Raw genomic sequence first — 20,460 nt, forward strand, 5'->3', positions numbered from 1 at the left:
AGATGAAACCGGTACCTCAAGCAGAAATGCAGAAATCACCCGTCTTCTGTGTCGCTGGGGCTGGGAGCTGGAGACTGGAGCTGTTCCTATTCGGCCATCTTCAAAATTACTTCTTAAAATATAAGCAGTTTTAGGATGAGTGCGGTGGCTCACGCCTGTAATCCCAGCACTTTGGGCAGCTGAGGTGGGCGGATCATGAGGTCAGGAGATCGAGACCATCCTGGCTAACACAGTGAAACCCCGTCTCTACTAAAAATACAGAAAATTAGCCGGGCGTGGTGGCACGCGCCTGTAGTCCCAACTACTCGGGAGGCTGAGGCAGGAGAATTGCTTGAACAGGTGGAGGTTGCAGTGAGCTGAGATCGTGCCACTGCACTCCAGCCTGGGTGACAGAGTGAGACTCCATCTCAAAGAAAAAAAAAAGCTGTTTTAATATGACATAAATATTCAGACTTAAGTAACTTAGCAACATTCATACTTAATATCTTAGCCTGTTTTATGATTGCCTTGTTTAGTTGTTCAAAGTAGAATGAAACCAGGCTGGGAATGGTGGCTCACACCTGTAATCTCAGTGTTTTGGGAGGCCAAGGTGGGAGGATTGCTTGAAGCCAGGAGCTCTAGACCAGTCTGGGCAAAATAGTGAGACTGTCTCTGCAAAAATGTTTTTTTAAAAATTTAGCCGGGCATGGTGGCTCATGCCTGTTCACCTATTCAGGAGACTGAGATGGGAGGATCATTAGAGCCCAGAAGTTCAAGGTTGCAGTGAGCTATAATCATGCCATAGCCCTCTAGCCTGGACCACAGAGTGAGACTCTGTCTCAAAAAAAAAAAAAAAAAAAAAGGAAAAAAAGGAATGAAGCCATCTGTTTGATATTTCAGCTGACCATTTTATCTAATGAAATAAAGCTGACTCTTGGACCCAGCTACCATGACATTCTTGACTCTTCATTTGTTTTTCAGATGGAAAATCTACAACATGGAGTGTCAGACTGGGACAGCTATTATTATCAGCCAAAAAAAGAGATATCACAGCTTTTTATGACACACTGAAAGTAGTGAGAGCAGAACAAATTGTACCTCTTTCAGCTGCAAGCTTTGAAAGAGGCTCCTACCAACGAGGATATGAATATATTGTGAGGTATTTTGGGACTTCCATTTTTATATTTCTGGCCTATAAATGTCACCTGACAGGATTGGAAATTTTTTTTGAGTAAATAGTTGTTAGTGTGTTTGGTATCATGCATAGCTACACCAGATAGCTCTTTCATTCTTTTTACCTCACAATCACCCTACAGTTAAAAAAATTCTAACATACATCCTTTTAAGGAAAGGCAACTATGAGACTAATGAAAAACATAATAAAAATATCTTATGTTTGTCCTCTTGTAATGTCATAGTTTGCTTTCTATATAACCAAATATAATATAGACATCTATAGCACCTGGCACATTGGTGCTTGGTATTCGTTGTTTCCCTTTCCTTTTCATTTAGAAATATGTTTGATATTTCCCCCAAAAAATATAGGTATCACATTACTAGAAAGAATATTAACTTTTATAAGTGAGGAAGAAAATGTTGGAAAACATTTTAGGTCTATGAATTCTACCTGAGGAAAAATTATAAACTAAATATTGTAATTAAAGTATAAGAAATTTACTACATAGCACATTTTTTTTTAAGTTAGAAGAATTCACTATATTTAGTATCAACCCGTTTGGTGATATCTTAATGAAACTAGAGATTGGACCACTGAGTTTAATTCTGTTCTATAGCTACTCAGCTATATCCTTGTGCCTTGAACACTGAGTCATAGACACTGACTATCATACAAGGGGGAAAAAGCTAGTGTGAATGTATCAAAGTTTCCATCACTCTTAGAAAAAAAACTACATTAATTTCATAATTTTTTACTATCATCTGCTATGCCAGGCCCTCTTGTAGTAGCACCAGCAATATATGCAAATACCTCATGTTGGTTTATAATGGATCCATATTTTCTTTTATCTTCATTTAGGTGGTAAATTTTGGTTTCATACATTTGAATGTAGTTTTATCCATCATTCTCTAATTTAATTAGGAATTTGGGATTCACTGCAAATCCCTAAGTATTTATTTTTAAAAGTTTAATGTAATTAATTTTATTTATTTATTTACTTATTATTTTAAGGGACGGGGTCTTGCTATGTCGCCTGAGCTGGAGTGCAGTGGCTATTCACAGGCATAATTATAGCTCACTGCAACCTTGAACTCTTGAGTTCAAGTGATCCACCTGCCTCAGTCTCCTGAGTAGCTGGAGTACAGGTGCATGCTACCATGCCTGGCTAAAGTACCAAATACATAAACCAGCATAAATTGGTGTTTACATTCAGTTTGAAAAGATAAAAGTATAATTGTTTACTTAGCAAGGATATATTAAAGTTCTACTAAAGACAACTGTGTATTTTAAGTTCTTTATTTCTGAATTCAAGTACATGCTTTATATATGAGATTAATGAGGCTGAATATGATAACATTTTAACATAGGCTCTATCTATCTTCAGATTGCACATGTTGTGTGAGTTGGAGCATAGCATCAAACCACTTTTCCAGCATTCTCCAGGTGACAGTTCTCAAGAAGATTCTCTAAACTGGGTAGCTCGACTAGAAATGACCCAGAATTCCTACAGAGCCAAGGAGCCTATCCTGGCCCTCCGGAGGGCTTTACTAAGCCTCAACAAAAGGTTTCTCATGCTACTTTTTTTAAAAATGTCACTTATCTTGAATTTGGTATTTGGATATTATTTGGGGGTATTTGTATTTCTTAATTTTCTGTCTGAATCTACATTTTTCTATTTTTAATTATCAGGGCTACACTATCTGGTTGAAAGGAACCTAGAACTTAAGAATCACTTTTATACGCCATTTCTTTCTCTTTTTTAAGATGTTAAAAACATATCTGGGGGATATGTTTTTTACTGATAAAAATCAAGAATAAGGTTTATAATAGGTAAAACAGAGCACTATAAGAAAATTTAAGTCAAGGCTTTTTAAACAAATAAATAATTAATTCCTTTGAAATAGTATATGAAGAAGGTTCTGTATTGGGAACAGAGGCTTTCAAAACATTGGAACTACTTGCAAAGTTTATGACCTAGATTTAAATTGTTTTAAGTTAAGTTGTTGCATACACTTACCAACGGTCTCTCTCACCCATGTGTTGTTACTTCCTTTAGACCAGATTACAATGAAATGGTTGGAGAATGCTGGCTGCAGAGTGCCAGAGTAGCTAGAAAGGCTGGTCACCACCAGACAGCCTACAATGCTCTCCTTAATGCCGGGGAATCACGACTCGCTGAACTGTATGTGGAAAGGGCAAAGTGGCTCTGGTCCAAGGTAATGGCCAGGGAAATGTCATCAGAGATATATATATATATATATATATATATATATAATGTTGGGAATTATGTACTTCCTTAAAAGGCCAACTGAGAGAACATAACTAATCCAAATTAAGAACCTTCATTTTCTATCACTTTTCTTCATTAATTATCTACCATAGCCTGGAAGTAACTGTTCTTTTTACTCTACAGTCCCCAGATACCTTCCCATTTCAAGGCTGAATGTGGAGTTCTTTCAGTTTTCATCTATCTTACATTTTCCTTGAGGAAAATGACCTCTTAATTTTTCACCTTATGTGTGTATACAGGGTGTATATAGTAGTGACTCAGTAAATGTTGGTTAAATGAATGTAACTCTGTCACTTAGTCGCTGGCAGATAATTAGCTCTCTGTGGACTTGCCAGTGTTACTGTAAATATTCAGCTCTGATCTAGCCAGAAAGGGCCTAGCATCTGAACAGAAGTTCACAGCAGTCCCCAGATTAAAGCAAAAATAGTAAGAAGGGGGTTTTTTAAACATTGGAACTACTTGCAAGGTTTATGACCCAGATTTATTTTTTATTTTTATTTATTTATTTATTTATGTATTTTTTTGAACTGGAGTCTCGCTCTGTTGCCCAGGCTGGAGTGCAGTGGCATGATCTCGGCTCACTACAACCTCTGCCTCCCGGGTTCAAGTGATTCTCCTGCCTCAGCCTCCTGAGTAGCTGGGACTACAGGCGTGTGCCACCACGCCCGGTTAATTTTTTGTATTTTTAGTAGAGATGGGGTTTCACCATGTTAGCCAGGATGGTCTCGATCTCCTGACCTCATGATCCACCTGCCTCGGCCGCACGAAGTGCTGGGATTACAGGCGTGAGCCACCGTGCCTGGCCTATAACCCAGAGTTAACGGCTATTACTTAAATTTCTCCTCAGTCTAGTCACCAGTTTAGAAGTAGTAATAGGCATTACTAATAATAATAGCATGTTCTGGAATTGATACTTAGCAACTATTGTTGGTGCCATTTGTTTACACCAACTTGTGGTGGCTGAGAAAGGACAGGAGAGATGTTTCCTGGATGAGAGTGGAAAGCAATTTATTCAGTGTGCATTAGTCAGTACCTGGTCATTTTATTGAGCTAGTGCTAGTCTATGTATTATAATACCTTAAACTCAAAATGTTCAAAATGCAATTTATTACCGAATACTCAATACCTGTTTCTCCTCTCATGTTTCCTCCTTTTCTGAACAAGACTTTATTCCATCCTCCCGTCAAAAGCAGAAATCTGGACATCATCTTAAATTCCTTCTGTAACCTCACTTTTCACATCCAGCTGGAGACTAAATCTTTGTTCTTCAACCTTAGAAATATCTCTTGAATCCTCTCCCTCTTATTTATTTCCACTGCTTTAACTTATGACTTTATTATTTACATCCTCTAACAATATTAACAACCTTTTTAGGATCTCAGTATTTCCCTGTATACGTAACTGCAGTTTGTGATCTTTCTAAAATCTACATCGAATCATGTTGCTCCTTCAAAAAGATTAAATCCTACAAAGTATTCTTCATACCTTTAGGATTAAGCCTGAACTCTAGGAACTACACAAATCCCTTTCTGATCAAGTCCTAGCCTACTTCCTCAGTGTCATTCATCACCATCTCAAAAACCCTTTAAACTTCAGCTAAAATCAGACTATATGCTTTTCTTCCAATTAAAATTATTATTCCGTCTACCTGGAATGCCTTTCACTAAATTCTCTGCCAAGAAGATTTCTACTCATTCTTGAAAACCTAATTCAAATTTTCTTTGTTGATAACTTTTCCTGACTGCTGTTCTCCTCCATTCTCCTATATTCTTCAGGTAGGTTTAAGGGACTCTCTTCTCTATCCTGTATAATGCTGATGTATATTCCTCTGTTGTAACACTTAGCAAATATACTGTTATTTCACACAGTTTCTTTTCTCATGTGACTATGAACTTTTTTATGCCAGGGATTTTAATTTGTTCATGATTGTCTTCAGTTCCCTGAACTTTGATTATAGTCCTTTCTTGATATCCATGGAGGGATTGGTCCCAGGATTCTCTATGGATAACAAAATCTGTGGATACTCAAGTCCTTTATATAAAGTGGCATACACAGTATTTGCATATAACCTGCGGACATCCTCTTGTATACTTCTCTAGAGTACTTATAATACCTAATACAGTGCAAATGCTTTGTAAACAGTTATTATACTTGTATTGCTTATTTGTATTATTTTTAATTTTTTCTTTGTAATATTTCTTTTTCTTTTTTTTAAATTTAAATTTTTATGTTTTGAGAGAGACAGAGTCTTGCTCTATTGCCCAGGCTGGAGTGCAATGGCATGATCATAGCTCACTGATGCCTTGGACTCCTGGTCTCAAGCAATCCTCCCACCTCCCTGCGCTTTGTAGCAAAGGCTATAAGCATAAGCCATCATGCCTAGCTTTTTTTTTTTCAAGAGAGAGGATCTTGCTCTGTCACCCAGGCTGGAGTGCAGTGGTGTGTCATAGCTCACTGTAACTGCAAATTCCTGGGCTCAAGTGATCCTTCCCCCTCAGCCTTCCAAGTAGCTGGAATTATAGGCATGAGCCACCACACCTGGCTAATTTTTAAATTTTTTGTAGAGACAGGATCTTGCTATGTTGCCCAGGCTAGTATCAAACTCCTGGCCCCAAGCAGTCCCCCTGCCTTGGCATCCAAAAGCACTGGAATTGCAGACATGAGCCACTGTGCCCAGCCATTCCTAATATTTTCTGTCCACTGTTGATTGAATCCATTGATGTGGAACCTGTGGATACAGAGAGCCAACTGCAGTTGTAAAATTAATTAGTAAATGAATGAATGAGATGAAATGAAGCAATGTTTCAGTTTTAGAATTTTACTTTAATAAGAGGCAAATAAAAGATAAACATGAAATTACAAATGGATTTGTACAAAAACATAATGAACTAATACTTTTGCAGAAAATAGAAATATGTTTTTAAATTAAAAGGCTTATTGTTGCCTTTTTTCTTTTAGGGTGATGTTCACCAGGCACTAATTGTTCTTCAGAAAGGTGTTGAATTATGTTTTCCTGAAAACGAAACCCCACCTGAGGGAAAGAACATGTTAATCCATGGTCGAGCTATGCTACTAGTGGGCCGATTTATGGAAGAAACAGCTAACTTTGAAAGCAATGCAATTATGAAAAAATATAAGGCAAGTATATGTATAATGCAGTTTCAGTTAACTCTGTTGACGGGGTAAAATGACTTAAGTCTATATGGAAAAGCACATGTATAAAAATAACCAGGACATTTTTTTGACTTTTCAGTGAGTATGTAAGTATATGGATTATCACAAAATAAATATACCCATGAAACTGCCACCAAGTCAAGAAATAGAATATTATTTGAGCTCTATAACCCCACTACCCTTCACCCCAGTAATCACTATTCTCACCCTCTGTCTCAAAATCAACTACATCCTAGCCTGAAAATTGTTCAGCAAAACCAATTTATAACTTCTTTACTAGGTATTAAACTTTATATAGATGGTGTTGTAAGAGATATACCTCTCAATAATCCATGGGTCAATGAAAACTTTCAATGGAAATTTAAAAGTACTTTGAACTGAATGATAATAAAAATGGCATATCATATCCTCTGCAGCCAAAGCCATTCTTAAAAGGGATTTAAATTTTTATTTGCATATATTCGAAGAAAATAAAGGTTCAAAATTAACAAGTTAAGTATCTATCCCAAAGAGTTAGAAAAGGAACTAAAAAAGTAGGGAGAGAAATAAAAAAGTAGAAGAAAGGAAATAATAAAGCAAAGAGCAGGTGGCTAGAATTTGTGGGACAGATTAACTGAGAGAAAAAAGTTAAACAGAGTAGTTCCTATCTGCATAGGAATCATGTTGGCTGAATACCAGCCTGCACATGAATAATTCAGAATTCTATGAGGCCAAGCTAGGAATAACTGCTGGGGAAAGAATAAACATGCAGAGGCTATAAGAACAATTTCCAGAGCTCACACGGGATTGAGATTCATTCAGATTACAGGATTGAGAGTTATTCAGTCCACCAGCCAGATTGAGAGGCCTCATTGCATAATATGGAGCATTCAGTAAAGACCTTAAAAGGGCCACACCTTAGAAGTAGGACAAAATTAGTCCTAGGCTAAAAACTACTCTATATCCGTACTAGAAGGGCAGTAAAACAAGCTTTAAGAGGATTACACTGATCTTCAAGTAACCCTACTGCCTGCCAGATCAAAGTCTAGCGCTCTTTAAAGCAAGACAACAAAATCTAAAACTTGACAATGTAAAAATATATCCAGCATCCATTAAAAAATTACTATGTGAATGAAGAAGCAGGAATATTTGAGCCATAGATAGGAAAAAAAATAGAAATAGTTCTAGAAATGACAGGATTTAAAAACAGCTATTGTATATAGGCCCCATAAGTTTAAGAACATAAACCAAAATAAGAGCATGATGAGAAGAGAGAGAAATCAAAGATACAAGAAAGACCTAAATGGGACCAACAGCCAAAGCAAATGGCACAGACAGTGCTCATCTTTAGATCCAGAAAGTGTTGCGTTCTGATGAAGATAAATAGGAGTCCAGCTCCTGTTCCTTGGTTACAAGAAGATGTCATACCACCTAAGAAACTAACCTTGATTTGCATTAAAAACTATATTATCCTAAAGGGCAGTGATAATGAGGCAGGTTCTGAAACCATACTTGTAAGTTTCACCTTCCCAGTTGGAGAGATCTTCTGAATTTATTCTGGTATGTAAGGCACAACAACTTATGAGGCACACAAAAACTCACCAGTACTTAACAGCAGAATTTGATAGCGAATATTCCAGTTCTCCCATCTCTGCCTGGGTACTAAAGCCAGGGTTAGGGAAGAGAGATGTCGTCAGACTGCCAACTTTTCAGGTTCTGTTTCCTCTGCATACACCCCTAATTTCCTGTCATAAAGGCCTAAGTAGCCGCTTCTCTTATTCTGGTTGCCTATACGTGATGTAGACAGAAATGAGTAGAGAAAAGAATAGAGGCTGACTACTGTAGAATGACATGCAGATCCAAGGGGCCACATATTACATGATCCCATTTACATGAAATGGCCAGAATAAGCAAATCCATAGAGACAGAAGGTAGATTAATGGGTACTAGAGACTGAGGTTGGGGCTGGGAAGTGACTGCTAATTGGTACAATTTTTTTTTTTGGAGTGATGAAAATGTTCTGGAATTAGATAGTGGTGATGGTTACACAACTCTGTAAATATGCTAACAACAACTTTAAAAGTGTGAACTTTATAATATATTAATTATATCCCAATAGAGCTGTCATTTTAAAATATTACCCAAATGGCAATCTTTAAATAAAAAAAGAAGTAAAAGATACAAGGACTAGGAAAAAAATACAGGAAAGTTATTAATTGCAGATGATATGAATACATATGTAGAAAATTCAAAAGATTATAAATAAACTATTCAAAATATTGAGTGAGTTAAACAAGATTGCCTGATGATTTTATTTCTATATGACAACAATAAAGGAATTTAAAATATACCATTTACAAGCAGAAAGAAAGTACTTGAACAGTTGGATATCTGTATGAGGAAAAAAATGATCTTCAATCTCTGCCTCATATGATAGACAAAATTGCTTCAGAAAAAGTAGATTATAGATCTAAACTGAAAAGCTAAAATTAAGAATTTTTAGATGAAAAAATAGAAGAAAATCTTTACAACCTTAGGGTAGGCAAAGGTTTTCTTAGATCACACAAAGCATTAAGCATTTAAAAAATCCTGATAAATTAGATGTTTATCAAAGTTAAAACCTTTTCTAAGAAAGACAGTTAAGAAAATGAAAAGGTAAGCCATAGACTTGGAGAAAATACTTGCAATACATATATGACAGAGGATTTGTAGCTAAATTATAGAGAACCCTACAACTTAGTAAGACAATTTAAAGATCTGTGAGGCTAGGCACAGTGGCTCAGGCCTGTAATCTCAGTGCTTTGGGAGGCTGAGGCCTGAGGATCGCTTGAAGCTAGGAGTTCAAAACCAGCCTGGGCAATATAGTGAGAACCTGTCTCTACAAAAATAAAAATTAGCCAGGTATGGTGACGAATGCCTATAGTCTTAGCTATTCGGCAGGCTAAAGCAGGAGGATCACTTGAGCCTAGGAGTTCAAGGTTACAGTTAGCTATGATTGCACCACTGTGTTCCAGCCTAAGTTACAGAGTGAAACTTTGTCTATTAAAAAAAAAAATACAGATCTGCAAAAGTCTTGGATAGACACTTCATAAAGAATACATGCAAATGGCCAAAAAGCAAATGAAAAGATGCTTAACATCATTAGTCATTAGGAAGATGCAAATTAAAACCACAGTGAAATAACACGTTACACACTAAAATGGCTAAAGTCTAAAAGACTAGCAATACCTATTAATGCAATAAATGCACCTGGTGGGACTATAAAAAGTTAAATCTACCATATTCCATTCCATTCTTAGGTGTTTATCCAACAGAAGCAATTACATATGTCAATAAAAAGACTTGTACACAAATGTTTACAGTAGCTTTAGTCACAAAAACTGGAAATAGACCAGCTGGCCATCCAGAGAAGAATGGGCAAACAAACTGTGGTACAGTTGTATAATGGAATACTACCCTACAATAAGAAGAAATGAACTACTGGTACACGCAACAAGGTAGATTAATGTCATAGATATGCTGAATGAAAGAAGAGGGACATAACAGACTACATGCTTATATGATTTCATTTATGTGACATTTTAGAACAGGTACAACTAATGTATATGCATAGAAATTATATCAGTAGTTGCCTGGGTAGTTGGCAGGAGAGTGATGGCAAGGGTGGGCGCCCATAAGAACTTTCGAGAGAGTTAGGAATGTTCATCTTCTTGACTGGAATGATGGTTCCATGGGTGTATATGTCTTAAGAAAGTTGATTTAAATTTTTATTTTATTTTATTTTTGAGACAGGGTCTTGGTCTGTCACCCCAGGCTGGAGTATAGTGGCATGATTATGGCTCACTGCAGCCTCAACCTCCTGGGCTCAAGTGATCCTCCCACCTCAGCCTCTCAAGTAGCTGGGACTACAGGCACATGCCACCACACCCAGCTAATTTTTTATTTTGTGCTGTTCTGCCAAGGCTGGTCTCAAACTCCCTGGCCTCAAACGATCCTCCCACCTCTGCCTCCCAAAGTGCTGGGATTATAGTTGTGAGCCACCATACATGCCCAGCCTAAAATTTTTAAAGATATCATTTAGGATAGCAATAAAAATAATGAAATGCCTAGGATTAAATTGCACACAAGACCTCTCCACAAAATAAAAATTAAAACATTAAAATTGAGTGAAGTAAAAAAGAACTAAATAAATTAGTAGCTAGAATACATGTATGAATGGGAAGACTCAATAATATAATTATTTCTCTACAAATTGACCTAGAGGTTTAATGCATTACTCATCAAATGCTAACAGGTAATTGACAATTACAATTTAAAACTTATGTGGAAACATAAAGGCCAAGGATAACCAAGAAGCTTTTCTGTCACCTTTCATTTTTTCAGTTTTATTTTGAAATAATCTTTGACTTCTAAAAAGTTAGTAGTAGTGTAGAGAATTTCCATATCTACCCTCTACTGTGTTTCCACTAATTTTAATATCTTACACTACCAGAGTATCAGAAGTGGGAAATTAACATTGATAAACAAAACTGTTAACTATCTGTAGACCACATTTCACCAGTTTTCCCAATAGTGTCCTTATTCTGTCTAGAATTAAGGATTCCATATAGCATTAGTTGTCATATCTCCTTAGTGACCTCCAATCTATCTGAGATGCTCTTTACTGTATTGTGTGAGGTCAGGTGCAGGGAGAAAATAGTTGGCCCAATCAAAGGAGGTAATTGGGGAGAGTTTAATGAAAAACTAGATTAAGGGAAATTAACAAAGGATGGTGAAAGTACCCCATGGCTAGCAACAACAGAGAGTCGTTGCTAACTCTAGACCTGAAGGAGCAAAAGGATAGAGCATTTACTGGAACCTGTAAAGGTAGCTAAATTTGTAGGAAAGGACCATTGGACCAGAACTTAACCTTAGGGAAAGAAACACAACCACTGTCGACTGTAGCCCAGCAGGAAGGAAACGAGCAGGTATAAAGACCTTAACCTCACTCTCCTCCTCACCCTCTAATCTATTGCTGCCTTCCATTGATTGAACTTCACAGGAAGCAGAGGGCAAACAGGCCCACTGATATAAATCATCAATTTCAATTTCCTGGGGCACCGAGCAGAGTGGAAAAGGCTAAAGTTGGCAAGTGTATCTATCTGGAGGGGCAAACTGTGAATAACCAAAATAGTCTTTTCAATAAATGTTGTTGCATCACTTGGGTATCTTATAGGAAAACAAAAAATCAAACTTGATCCCTTCTTCCCACCATAAACAAAAGTAAACTTGAGGTAGATTGTTAATCTAGGTCAGGACTTCTTAAACATAACAAAAACACTAACCATAAAATAAACAATAACTTCTGTTTATCAGAAGATACCATTGTGAGTTAGAGGCAAGCTACAGATTAGAAGATATTTGCAATACATTAAAGGCTCATATCCAGAATATGACCCAGCATGTCCCCAGAGGATATATACAAGAATGTTTATAACATTATTATTTGTAGATTTTATATTGGAAGTAATCCAAATGGCAATCAGTTATAGAATGGATAAATATGTTGTAGCATATTCTTATAATGGAATACTATATAGTAAACCAAATTTATATGCAATAACTTGGATTGATATCACAAATGCAATGTTAAATGAAATAAGCCAGATAAAAAATGTAATACACGTAGGGCTGGGCATGGTGACTCATGCCTATAATCCCAGCACTTTGGGAGGCTGAGGCAGGCGGATTGCTTGAGCTGAGGAGTTCAAGACCAGCCTAGGAAACATAGCAAAACTCCATCTCTACAAAAAATACAAAAATTAGCTGGGTGTGGTGGTACATGCCTGTAGTCCCAGCTGCTCCATTGGCTGAGGAGGGAGGATCGCCTTGAGCCTAGGAGTCGTGGCTGCAGGGAGTCATGAGCATGCCACTGCACACCAGCCAGGACAACAGGGCAAAATCTTGTCTCTCATAATAATAATATGTATTTTTTTGGAGACAGTGTCTCGCTCTGTTGCTCAGGCTGGAGTGCAGTGGCGCGATCTTGGCTCATTGCAAGCTCCGCCTCCCAGGTTCAGGCCATTCTCCTGCCTCCGCCTCCTGAGTAGCTGGGACTACAGGCGCCTGCCACCGCCCGGCTAATTTTTTTTTTTTTGTATTTTTAGTAGAGACTGGGTTTCACCATGTTAGCCAGGATGGTCTCCATCTCCTGACCTCGTGATCCGCCCACCTGGGCCTCCCAAAGTGCTGGGATTACAAGCATAAGCCACCTTGCCTGGCCAATAATAATAATTATTATAGTATGATTCTATTTATATAAAAGTTCAAAAACAGACAAAAGAAAACTGGAGTTCTTGTATGAGGATGATAAATTTGTGATAATTGATCAAGTTGTATACATAAGATTTGTGTATGTTTCTGTATATAAACTTTATTTTTTGAAATAAAACTTAAAAATCTTAAAAGAGAGAGAGAAGAGAGGGCGGGAGGAAGGAGATTTATATAAAGGTAATCACTTTGTGATAATTGATCAAGCTGTAAATGTGAGATTAGTGTATTTTTCAGTATGTGAATTTTACTTTTCAAAATAAATAATTAAAATCTAAGCTGAAATGAGAGAGGGAGGAGGAAGGAAGTTAGGGAAGGAGGAAGAAAGGAAGGCAGGAAGACAGGAAAGAAGAAACAAAGGAAAGACTAGATTGACTGATATGTTTTTCTGGCAGCCCTTACCCTGTGTGGCTGATTAGGTACATGAACCTAGCATGTACCCACACATCTAATCATGTCATTCTGACCTCTATTCCCAGGCAGGTTTGTGTCTGTAGAGTCTCAAGATTAGAGTCAGTAGAAACTCAAGATCTCACTTAAGATTTCTGGTCTAAACTGTTCTCAAACTTCCTTAGATGAAAAGTGGAACTTCAATTAAAAAAAAAAAATTGTCAGTGATCCTGTGTATTTCCCATCACACTTCATGTAATTTTAAGAATTAATAAACCACACAAATGTTTAAGGCAGGAACAGCAAGAAGAAATGACAAAGGAGACTAAGTGAGAGTGGCCAGAAAGAGAGGAGAAAACTTGGAAGATGGTGGCCTCACAGAAGTCAAGCGATGAAAGCATTTGAAATAAGTGACTTGGACAACAGAAACATATTGAAGAGAGTTCAAATGAGATCAGAATTGTAAAATATCTCTTGGATTTAAGGAGCTCCTTAGTGGAGTGGTGAAGACTGAAGCTGAAAAGACATAGTTTTAGGAATCAATGTGAGGTAGAGAATCCTTTTTAGAAGCCTGCTTCTGAAGGAATTGAGAGAAAGGGCAATAACTTGTGAGAGATCTTGGAGAAAAACAAAACATGTGATTTTTATTTTACCAAAATTTTTATGCTTTTTAAAGTCCTACCCTCTTTAGAGACTCAATATTACTTCTGCTTTGAAGATTTTTAAAAATGCCTTTTATGATACATGTGTATACACACACACACATATATCATATATATGTATAAAAAATTTTAACCCATCCAGACACTACTTTGATATATCTTTTAAAGTGGTGACATAAATGGAGTTTTCTCCTAAGTTGTGAATTCTTCCAGCACTATTTCATGTTGGGCAGTGGGCAACCCACCAGAACCAATCAGCCCTCCTGAGAAAACCTTTACAAGAAGGTAGCTATTCTTTATCCACATCAAAGATTGAGTCTGCTTTTGACTTTGCTCTGCCTAGATAAAGGTCACATACTTTTGATCCCTAATCATCTATTCATATTTTACTTCCCAGCATAGTGTGGGATTTCCTTAGATGAGTATCCTATGTTCTTTTTTACAGGATGTGACCGCGTGCCTGCCAGAATGGGAGGATGGGCATTTTTACCTTGCCAAGTACTATGACAAATTGATGCCCATGGTCACAGACAACAAAATGGAAAAGCAAGGTGATCTCATCCGGTATATAGTTCTTCATTTTGGCAGGTGAGTATGAGAACTGCATGTTTGCAGATTAAATATGTAAGGATGACTATTAATATTGAAACTGTTACCACATGTCTTAGCATATTCTAGGTATTTTCTGGCTTATGACTGATTCAGTGTATCACCTTAGATAAGATGTAAATTTTTCCTTTATGCAACTTTTTTCTTCACTTTAAAAACTAACTTTTTAAATGAAAAAAGTGATATAGACATTGTGTTTTGGAAACTTTCTCTAACAATGTTATTCTTCTGCTCTCACACCAACACAGCAATCATCAACACAGTAGAAGACTTACATGACCAAAGATGTGGGTTTTTTTCCCCATACACCAAGCAGTGGACACCAGCTTGGTGTCCTCCAATTCTGTTCTGACACTCTCTACCTGGAGACAGTGTCATACCTCAAAGGTTGAGGGCTTGGTGACACAAGACCATCTCCTCCTTCCCTTAGTTGCAGGTCTGGGCCTCTGGAACTTCTGACCAACTGGCTTCAAGTTGGGGTTCTCACAGCCTCCTCTTGGGTTTAATAAATTTGCTAAGAGTGGCTCACAGAACTCAGGGAAACATTTTTACTAGTTTATTAAGAAAGATATTTTAAAGGATGCAAATAAGCAGTCTGATGAAGAGATAGATAGGGTGAGGTCTGGAGGGGTCTGGCACAGGAGCTTCTGTCTCCATGGAGATGGGCTGTGCCATCCTCCTGGCACGTGGATGAGGAAAAAAACCCACATCTTTGGTCATGTAAGTCTTCTACTGTGTTGATGATTGCTGTGTTGGTGTGAGAGCAGAAGAATAACATTGTTAGAGAAAGTTTCCAAAACACAATGTCTATATCACTTTTTTCATTTAAAAAGTTAGTTTTTAAAGTGAAGAAAAAAGTTGCATAAAGGAAAAATTTACATCTTATCTAAGGTGATACACTGAATCAGTCATAAGCCAGAAAATACCTAGAATATGCTCCTGTCAGCCTCCACGTGTTCAACTCTCTGGAAGCTCTCCAAACTCTGTCCTGTGGGGTTTTTAATGGAGTCTTGATTACATGGGCATGATTGACAACCATGTAGCAATGTGAGTGGACAAATAGCTCATAATGTAAACCCAGCAAGGTCTGTCTGTTCAGACTTTTCTTGGCCTTTTCTATGTAGCATTCCTTCCTCTAGGGTATGGGGCAGGATCCTCTCTGGGATGAGGATCTTTTGACTCATAGTCAGATTAGAATCCTGCCTTGGGCAAGTGAGTGAAGGACAGGAGAAGCTCATAGAGAGAGGTTCTGTTTCCTGAGGCCTAAAGTGCCCTGACATTATAACAAGGAGTTAGGAGCCAGTAACTGTGAACTAAAACCAATATATGTATTATAATACCGCAACATGGATTTTTTAAAAAATTCAACAGCACCAAATTAAGTATCCTTCTCATTCCAGACCCTCATTCCCTGAGTCCCCAACCGTAGAATTCCAGAAGACCCTAAATGTCGTATTTCGTGGTTATATGTACATATACATATTTATTTATTTTATTATTTTATTTTATTTATTTTAAGACAGAGTCTTGCTCTGTGGCCCAGGCTGGAGTGCAATGGCACGATCTCAGCTCACTGCAACCTCTGCTTCCCAGGTTCAAGCGACTCTGGCTCACCCTCCTGAGTAGCTGGTATTACAGGCACGTGCCACCACACCCGGTTAATTTTTGTATTTGTAGTAGAGACAGGGTTTCACCATGTTGTTCAGGCTGGTCTCTAACTCCTGACCTTGTGATTCACCGACCACGGCCTCCCAAAGTGCTGGGATTATAGATGTGAGCCACCCCACTCAGCCTTTGTGGTTATATTTTATTGCAGTGGAATACTTCCTTCTAGCCCATTCCAATAAGAAGTAGTATAATATATATACATGAAAATGATTTTGACATTAGACTTGTAGAAAGTACTTATTCTTAAACTAGTTAATAGGTGAAATATAACTTTTAATTTCATATATCAGTGTATTATAGTCAAGTACTATAATCTCAGGCCTACTGTTTATATTTTTATAAATTATTAATTACTAAGAAATAATATCATTCCATACATTCTCCTTATCATACTCATGTACCATTGCTTTACATGGAAGGATATTTTCAGGAAGGATAGGCAATATATCTGTTGAAATTGCCTATTATGAGGTACTATGACTTCTCAGTTAAATATTTTCAGAAATTAAAGCAATATCTGTAAGCCACGGGTGGTGGTGTGTGCCTGTAGTCCTAGCTACTTGGAAGTTGAGGTGGGAGGATTACCTGAACCTGGGACGTCAAGGCGGTGGTGAGCTGTGATGGCACCACTGCACAGCAGCCTGGATAACAGAGCAAGACCTTGTCTCAAAAAAAAAAAAGAAGAAAGAAAGGGGGCATATGTTCTCAGGATGTCCTGAGGGCTGTGTCACACGAGAAAAAAAATGGAAAAAAAAGCAATATTTGTTCATCATCAGTGGTATTAGGGTAGCAAAATGACTAAAGGTACTAAAGACAGTTCTTCTTTTTTTTTTTTTTTTAATTGACAAAGTATCGCTCTGTCACCGAGACAGGAGTGCAGTACAATCATAGCTAACTATGACCTTGAACTCTGGGCTCAAGTGATCCTCCTGCCTCAGCCTCCTTAGTAGTTAGGACTATAGGCACATGCCACCATGCCCAACTATGTTTTTAAATAATTTTTTGTAGAGATAGGGTCTCACTATGTTGCTCAGGCTGATCTTGAGCTCCTGGCCTCAAGCAATCTTCCCACCTCAGCCTCCTAAAGCACTGAGATTACAGGTGTGAGCCATCACTTTTGGCCCAGTTCTTTTGAAAAATGAGTGATAGCTTCTTTTGTTTGCTCTTTAGTCTTAGTATATATCATGTGCCTTGGGATATAGAATTTACTTAACACATTTCTTTTAAAACAAGTAGTTATATAAAGTCCTCTATATGCATAAAACTGTTAGGTATAGTGAGTATTTTTAAAGTACCCTTCAGGAATGTAAGTACATTTTAAAACCTGGTTCTATCCATAGTAGTTAAAATAAAATATTTGTATGCTTAAGGGAGTAAACTTAGCTTTTGAGACATATTTATCCCCTGACTGAATAATTGTGTTATTACTGATTAAATATCAATGTTTGCCCTTAAGAATCTAGGATCCAATTAGGGATAGAAACCTTAAGTACATAAAACATTTAAATAATGGTACATAATAGAATGTGTGATTAGATATCAAAATAGGCTGGGCTCAGTGGCTCATGTCTGTAACCTCAGAATTTTGGGAGGCTGAGGCAGGCAGATTGCTTGAAACCAGAAGTGCAAAACCAGCCAGGGCAACATGGTAAGACGCCATCTCTACCAAAAAAAATAAAAAATTAGCCAGGCATGGTGGTGCACACCTGTGGTCCCAGCTACAAGGGAAGCTGAGCCAAGAGGATTGCTTGAGCCCAGGAGGTGGAGATTGCAGTCAGCTATGATCATGCCGCTACACTCCTGCCTGGGTGACAGAGAAAGACTCTATCTCAAAAAAAAAAAAAAAAATCAAAATAAATATAGTAAATATCAGATATGGCTGGGCACAGTGACTAATGCCTGTAATCCCAGAATTTTGAGATGCTGAAATGGAAGGATTGCTTGAGCCCAGGAGTTCAAGAAAAGCCTAGGGAACATGGCAAGACCTCATCTCTACAAAAAATAAATCAATTAGCCAGGCATAGGGTGTACAATCATGGTCCCAGCTATGTGGGAGGCTATATTAGCCAGATACCAAAAGTGAACCAAACAAGTCCAGAAATCATGGAGGTCAAAAGTCAAGCCACAAGCCACTGGCTTTATGATTTCAAAAGTGTACTTCTTTGCATTGAATTGCTACAAAAGTCTGGTAGACCTCATGAAGAAGGTATACTAGTAATCCAAATTCAACAGCACATTAAAAGGATCATTCACCATAACCAAGTGGAATTTACTCCACAATGCAAGGATGGTTCAACATATCCAAATATATATATTTGATATACCACATTAATAGAATGAAGGACAAAAACCATATGATCATCTCATCTCAATAGATGCAGAGAAAGCACTTGACAAAATTCAACCTCCTTTTATGACCAAAAAATATCAGAGGGGCGGTTCCAAGATAGCCGAATAGGAACAGCTCCAGTCTACAGCTCCCAGCATGAGCAGTGCAGAAGACGGGTGATTTCTGCATTTCCAACTGAGGTACTGGGTTCATCTCACTGGGGTTTGTCAGACAGTGGGTGCAGGACAGTGGGTGCAGCGCACTGAGCATGAGCCGAAGCAGGGCAAGGCATTGCCTCACCCAGGAAGCGCAAGGGGTCAGGGAATTCCCTTTCATAGACAAGCACAGCTGTGACAGACGGCACCTGGAAAATCAGGTCACTCCCATCCCAGTACTGCGCTTTTCCAACGGTCTTAGCAAACAGCACACCAGGAGATTATATCCTGTGCCTGGTTCCGAAGGTCCCACGCCCACGGAGCCCTCTCACTGCTAGCACAGCAGTCTGAGATCGAACTGCAAGGCGGCAGCAAGGCTGGGGGAGGGGCGCCCACCATTGCTAAGGCTTGAGTAGGTAAACAAAGCGGCTGAGAAGCTCGATCTGGGTGGAGCCCACTGCAGCTCAAGGAGGCCTGCCTGACTCTGTAGACTCCACCTCTGGGGGCTGGGCATAGCCGAACAAAAGGCAAGAGAAACCTCTGCAGACTTAAGTGTCCCTGTCTGACAGCTTTGAAGAGAGTAGTGGTTCTCCCAGCATGGAGTTTGAGATCTGAGAACTGACAGACTGCCTCCTCAAGTGGGTCCCTGACCCCTGAGTAGCCTAACTGGAAGGCACTCCCCAGTAGGGGCAGACTGACACCTCACACAGCTGGGTACCCCTCAGAGATGAAACCTCCAGAGGAACGGTCAGACAGCAACATTTGCTGTTCAGCAATATTTGCTGTTCTGCAGCCTCCGCTGCTGATACCCAGGTAAACAGGGTCTGGAATGGACCTCCAGCAAACTCCAACAGACCTGTAGCTGAGGGTCCAGACTGTTGAAAGGAAAACTAACAAACAGAAAGGGCGTCCACACCAAAACCCCATCTGTACGTCACTATCATCAAAGACCAAAGGCAGATGAAACCACAAAGATAGGGAAAAAACAGAACAGAAAAGCTGAAAATTCTAAAAATCAGAGGGCCTCTCTTCCTCCAAAGGAACGCAGCTCCTCAACAGCAACGGAGCAAAGCTGGATGGAGAATGACTTTGACGAGTTGAGAGAAGAAGGCTTCAGATGATCAAACTTCTCTGAGCTAAAGGAGGAAGTTCGAACCCATGGCAAAGAAGTTAAAAACCTTGAAAAAAGATTAGACGAATGGCTAACTAGAATAACCAATGCAGAGAAGTCCTTAAAGGACCTGATGGAGCTGAAAACCACGGCACAAGAACTACGTGACGAATGCACAAGCCTCAGTTGCTGATTCGATCAACGGGAAGAAAGGGTATCAGTGATGGAAGATCAAATGAATGAAATGAAGAGAGAAGAGAAGTTTAGAGAAAAAAGAATAAAAAGAAACGAACAAAGCCTCCAAGAACTATGGGACTATGTGAAAAGACCAAATCTACGTCTGACTGGTGTACCTGAAAGTGACGGGGAGAATGGAACCAAGTTGGAAAACACTCTGCAGGATGTTATCCAGGAGAACTTCCCCAACCTAGCAAGGCAGGCCAACATTCAAATTCAGGAAATACAGAGAACGCCACAAAGATACTCCTCGAGAAGAGCAACTCCAAGACACATAATTGTTAGATTCACCAAAGTTGAAATGAAAGAAAAAATGTTAAGGGCAGCCAGAGAGAAAGGTAGGGTTACCCACAAAGGGAAGCCCATCAGACTAACAGCTGATCTCTTGGCA

General features: G+C 38.6%; 1 protein-coding gene across 3 annotated transcripts in view; it reads left to right on the forward strand.

The window, feature by feature from the left end:
* Positions 1-20,460, forward strand: part of ATR (ATR serine/threonine kinase) — a 142,251-nt gene that overhangs the window by 91,980 nt on the left and 29,811 nt on the right. For all 3 annotated transcript variants that reach the window (XM_055295155.2, XM_055295156.2, XM_063610664.1), the window contains 5 exons: positions 961-1,138; positions 2,541-2,720; positions 3,213-3,372; positions 6,405-6,584; positions 14,406-14,548. In XM_055295155.2, coding sequence (XP_055151130.2) covers positions 961-1,138; positions 2,541-2,720; positions 3,213-3,372; positions 6,405-6,584; positions 14,406-14,548 — 841 coding nt within the window. The remainder of the gene's footprint in view (positions 1-960; positions 1,139-2,540; positions 2,721-3,212; positions 3,373-6,404; positions 6,585-14,405; positions 14,549-20,460) is intronic.

This window comes from Symphalangus syndactylus, chromosome 10 (assembly GCF_028878055.3).
Source record: "Symphalangus syndactylus isolate Jambi chromosome 10, NHGRI_mSymSyn1-v2.1_pri, whole genome shotgun sequence".
NCBI classification, from domain to species: domain Eukaryota; kingdom Metazoa; phylum Chordata; class Mammalia; order Primates; family Hylobatidae; genus Symphalangus; species Symphalangus syndactylus.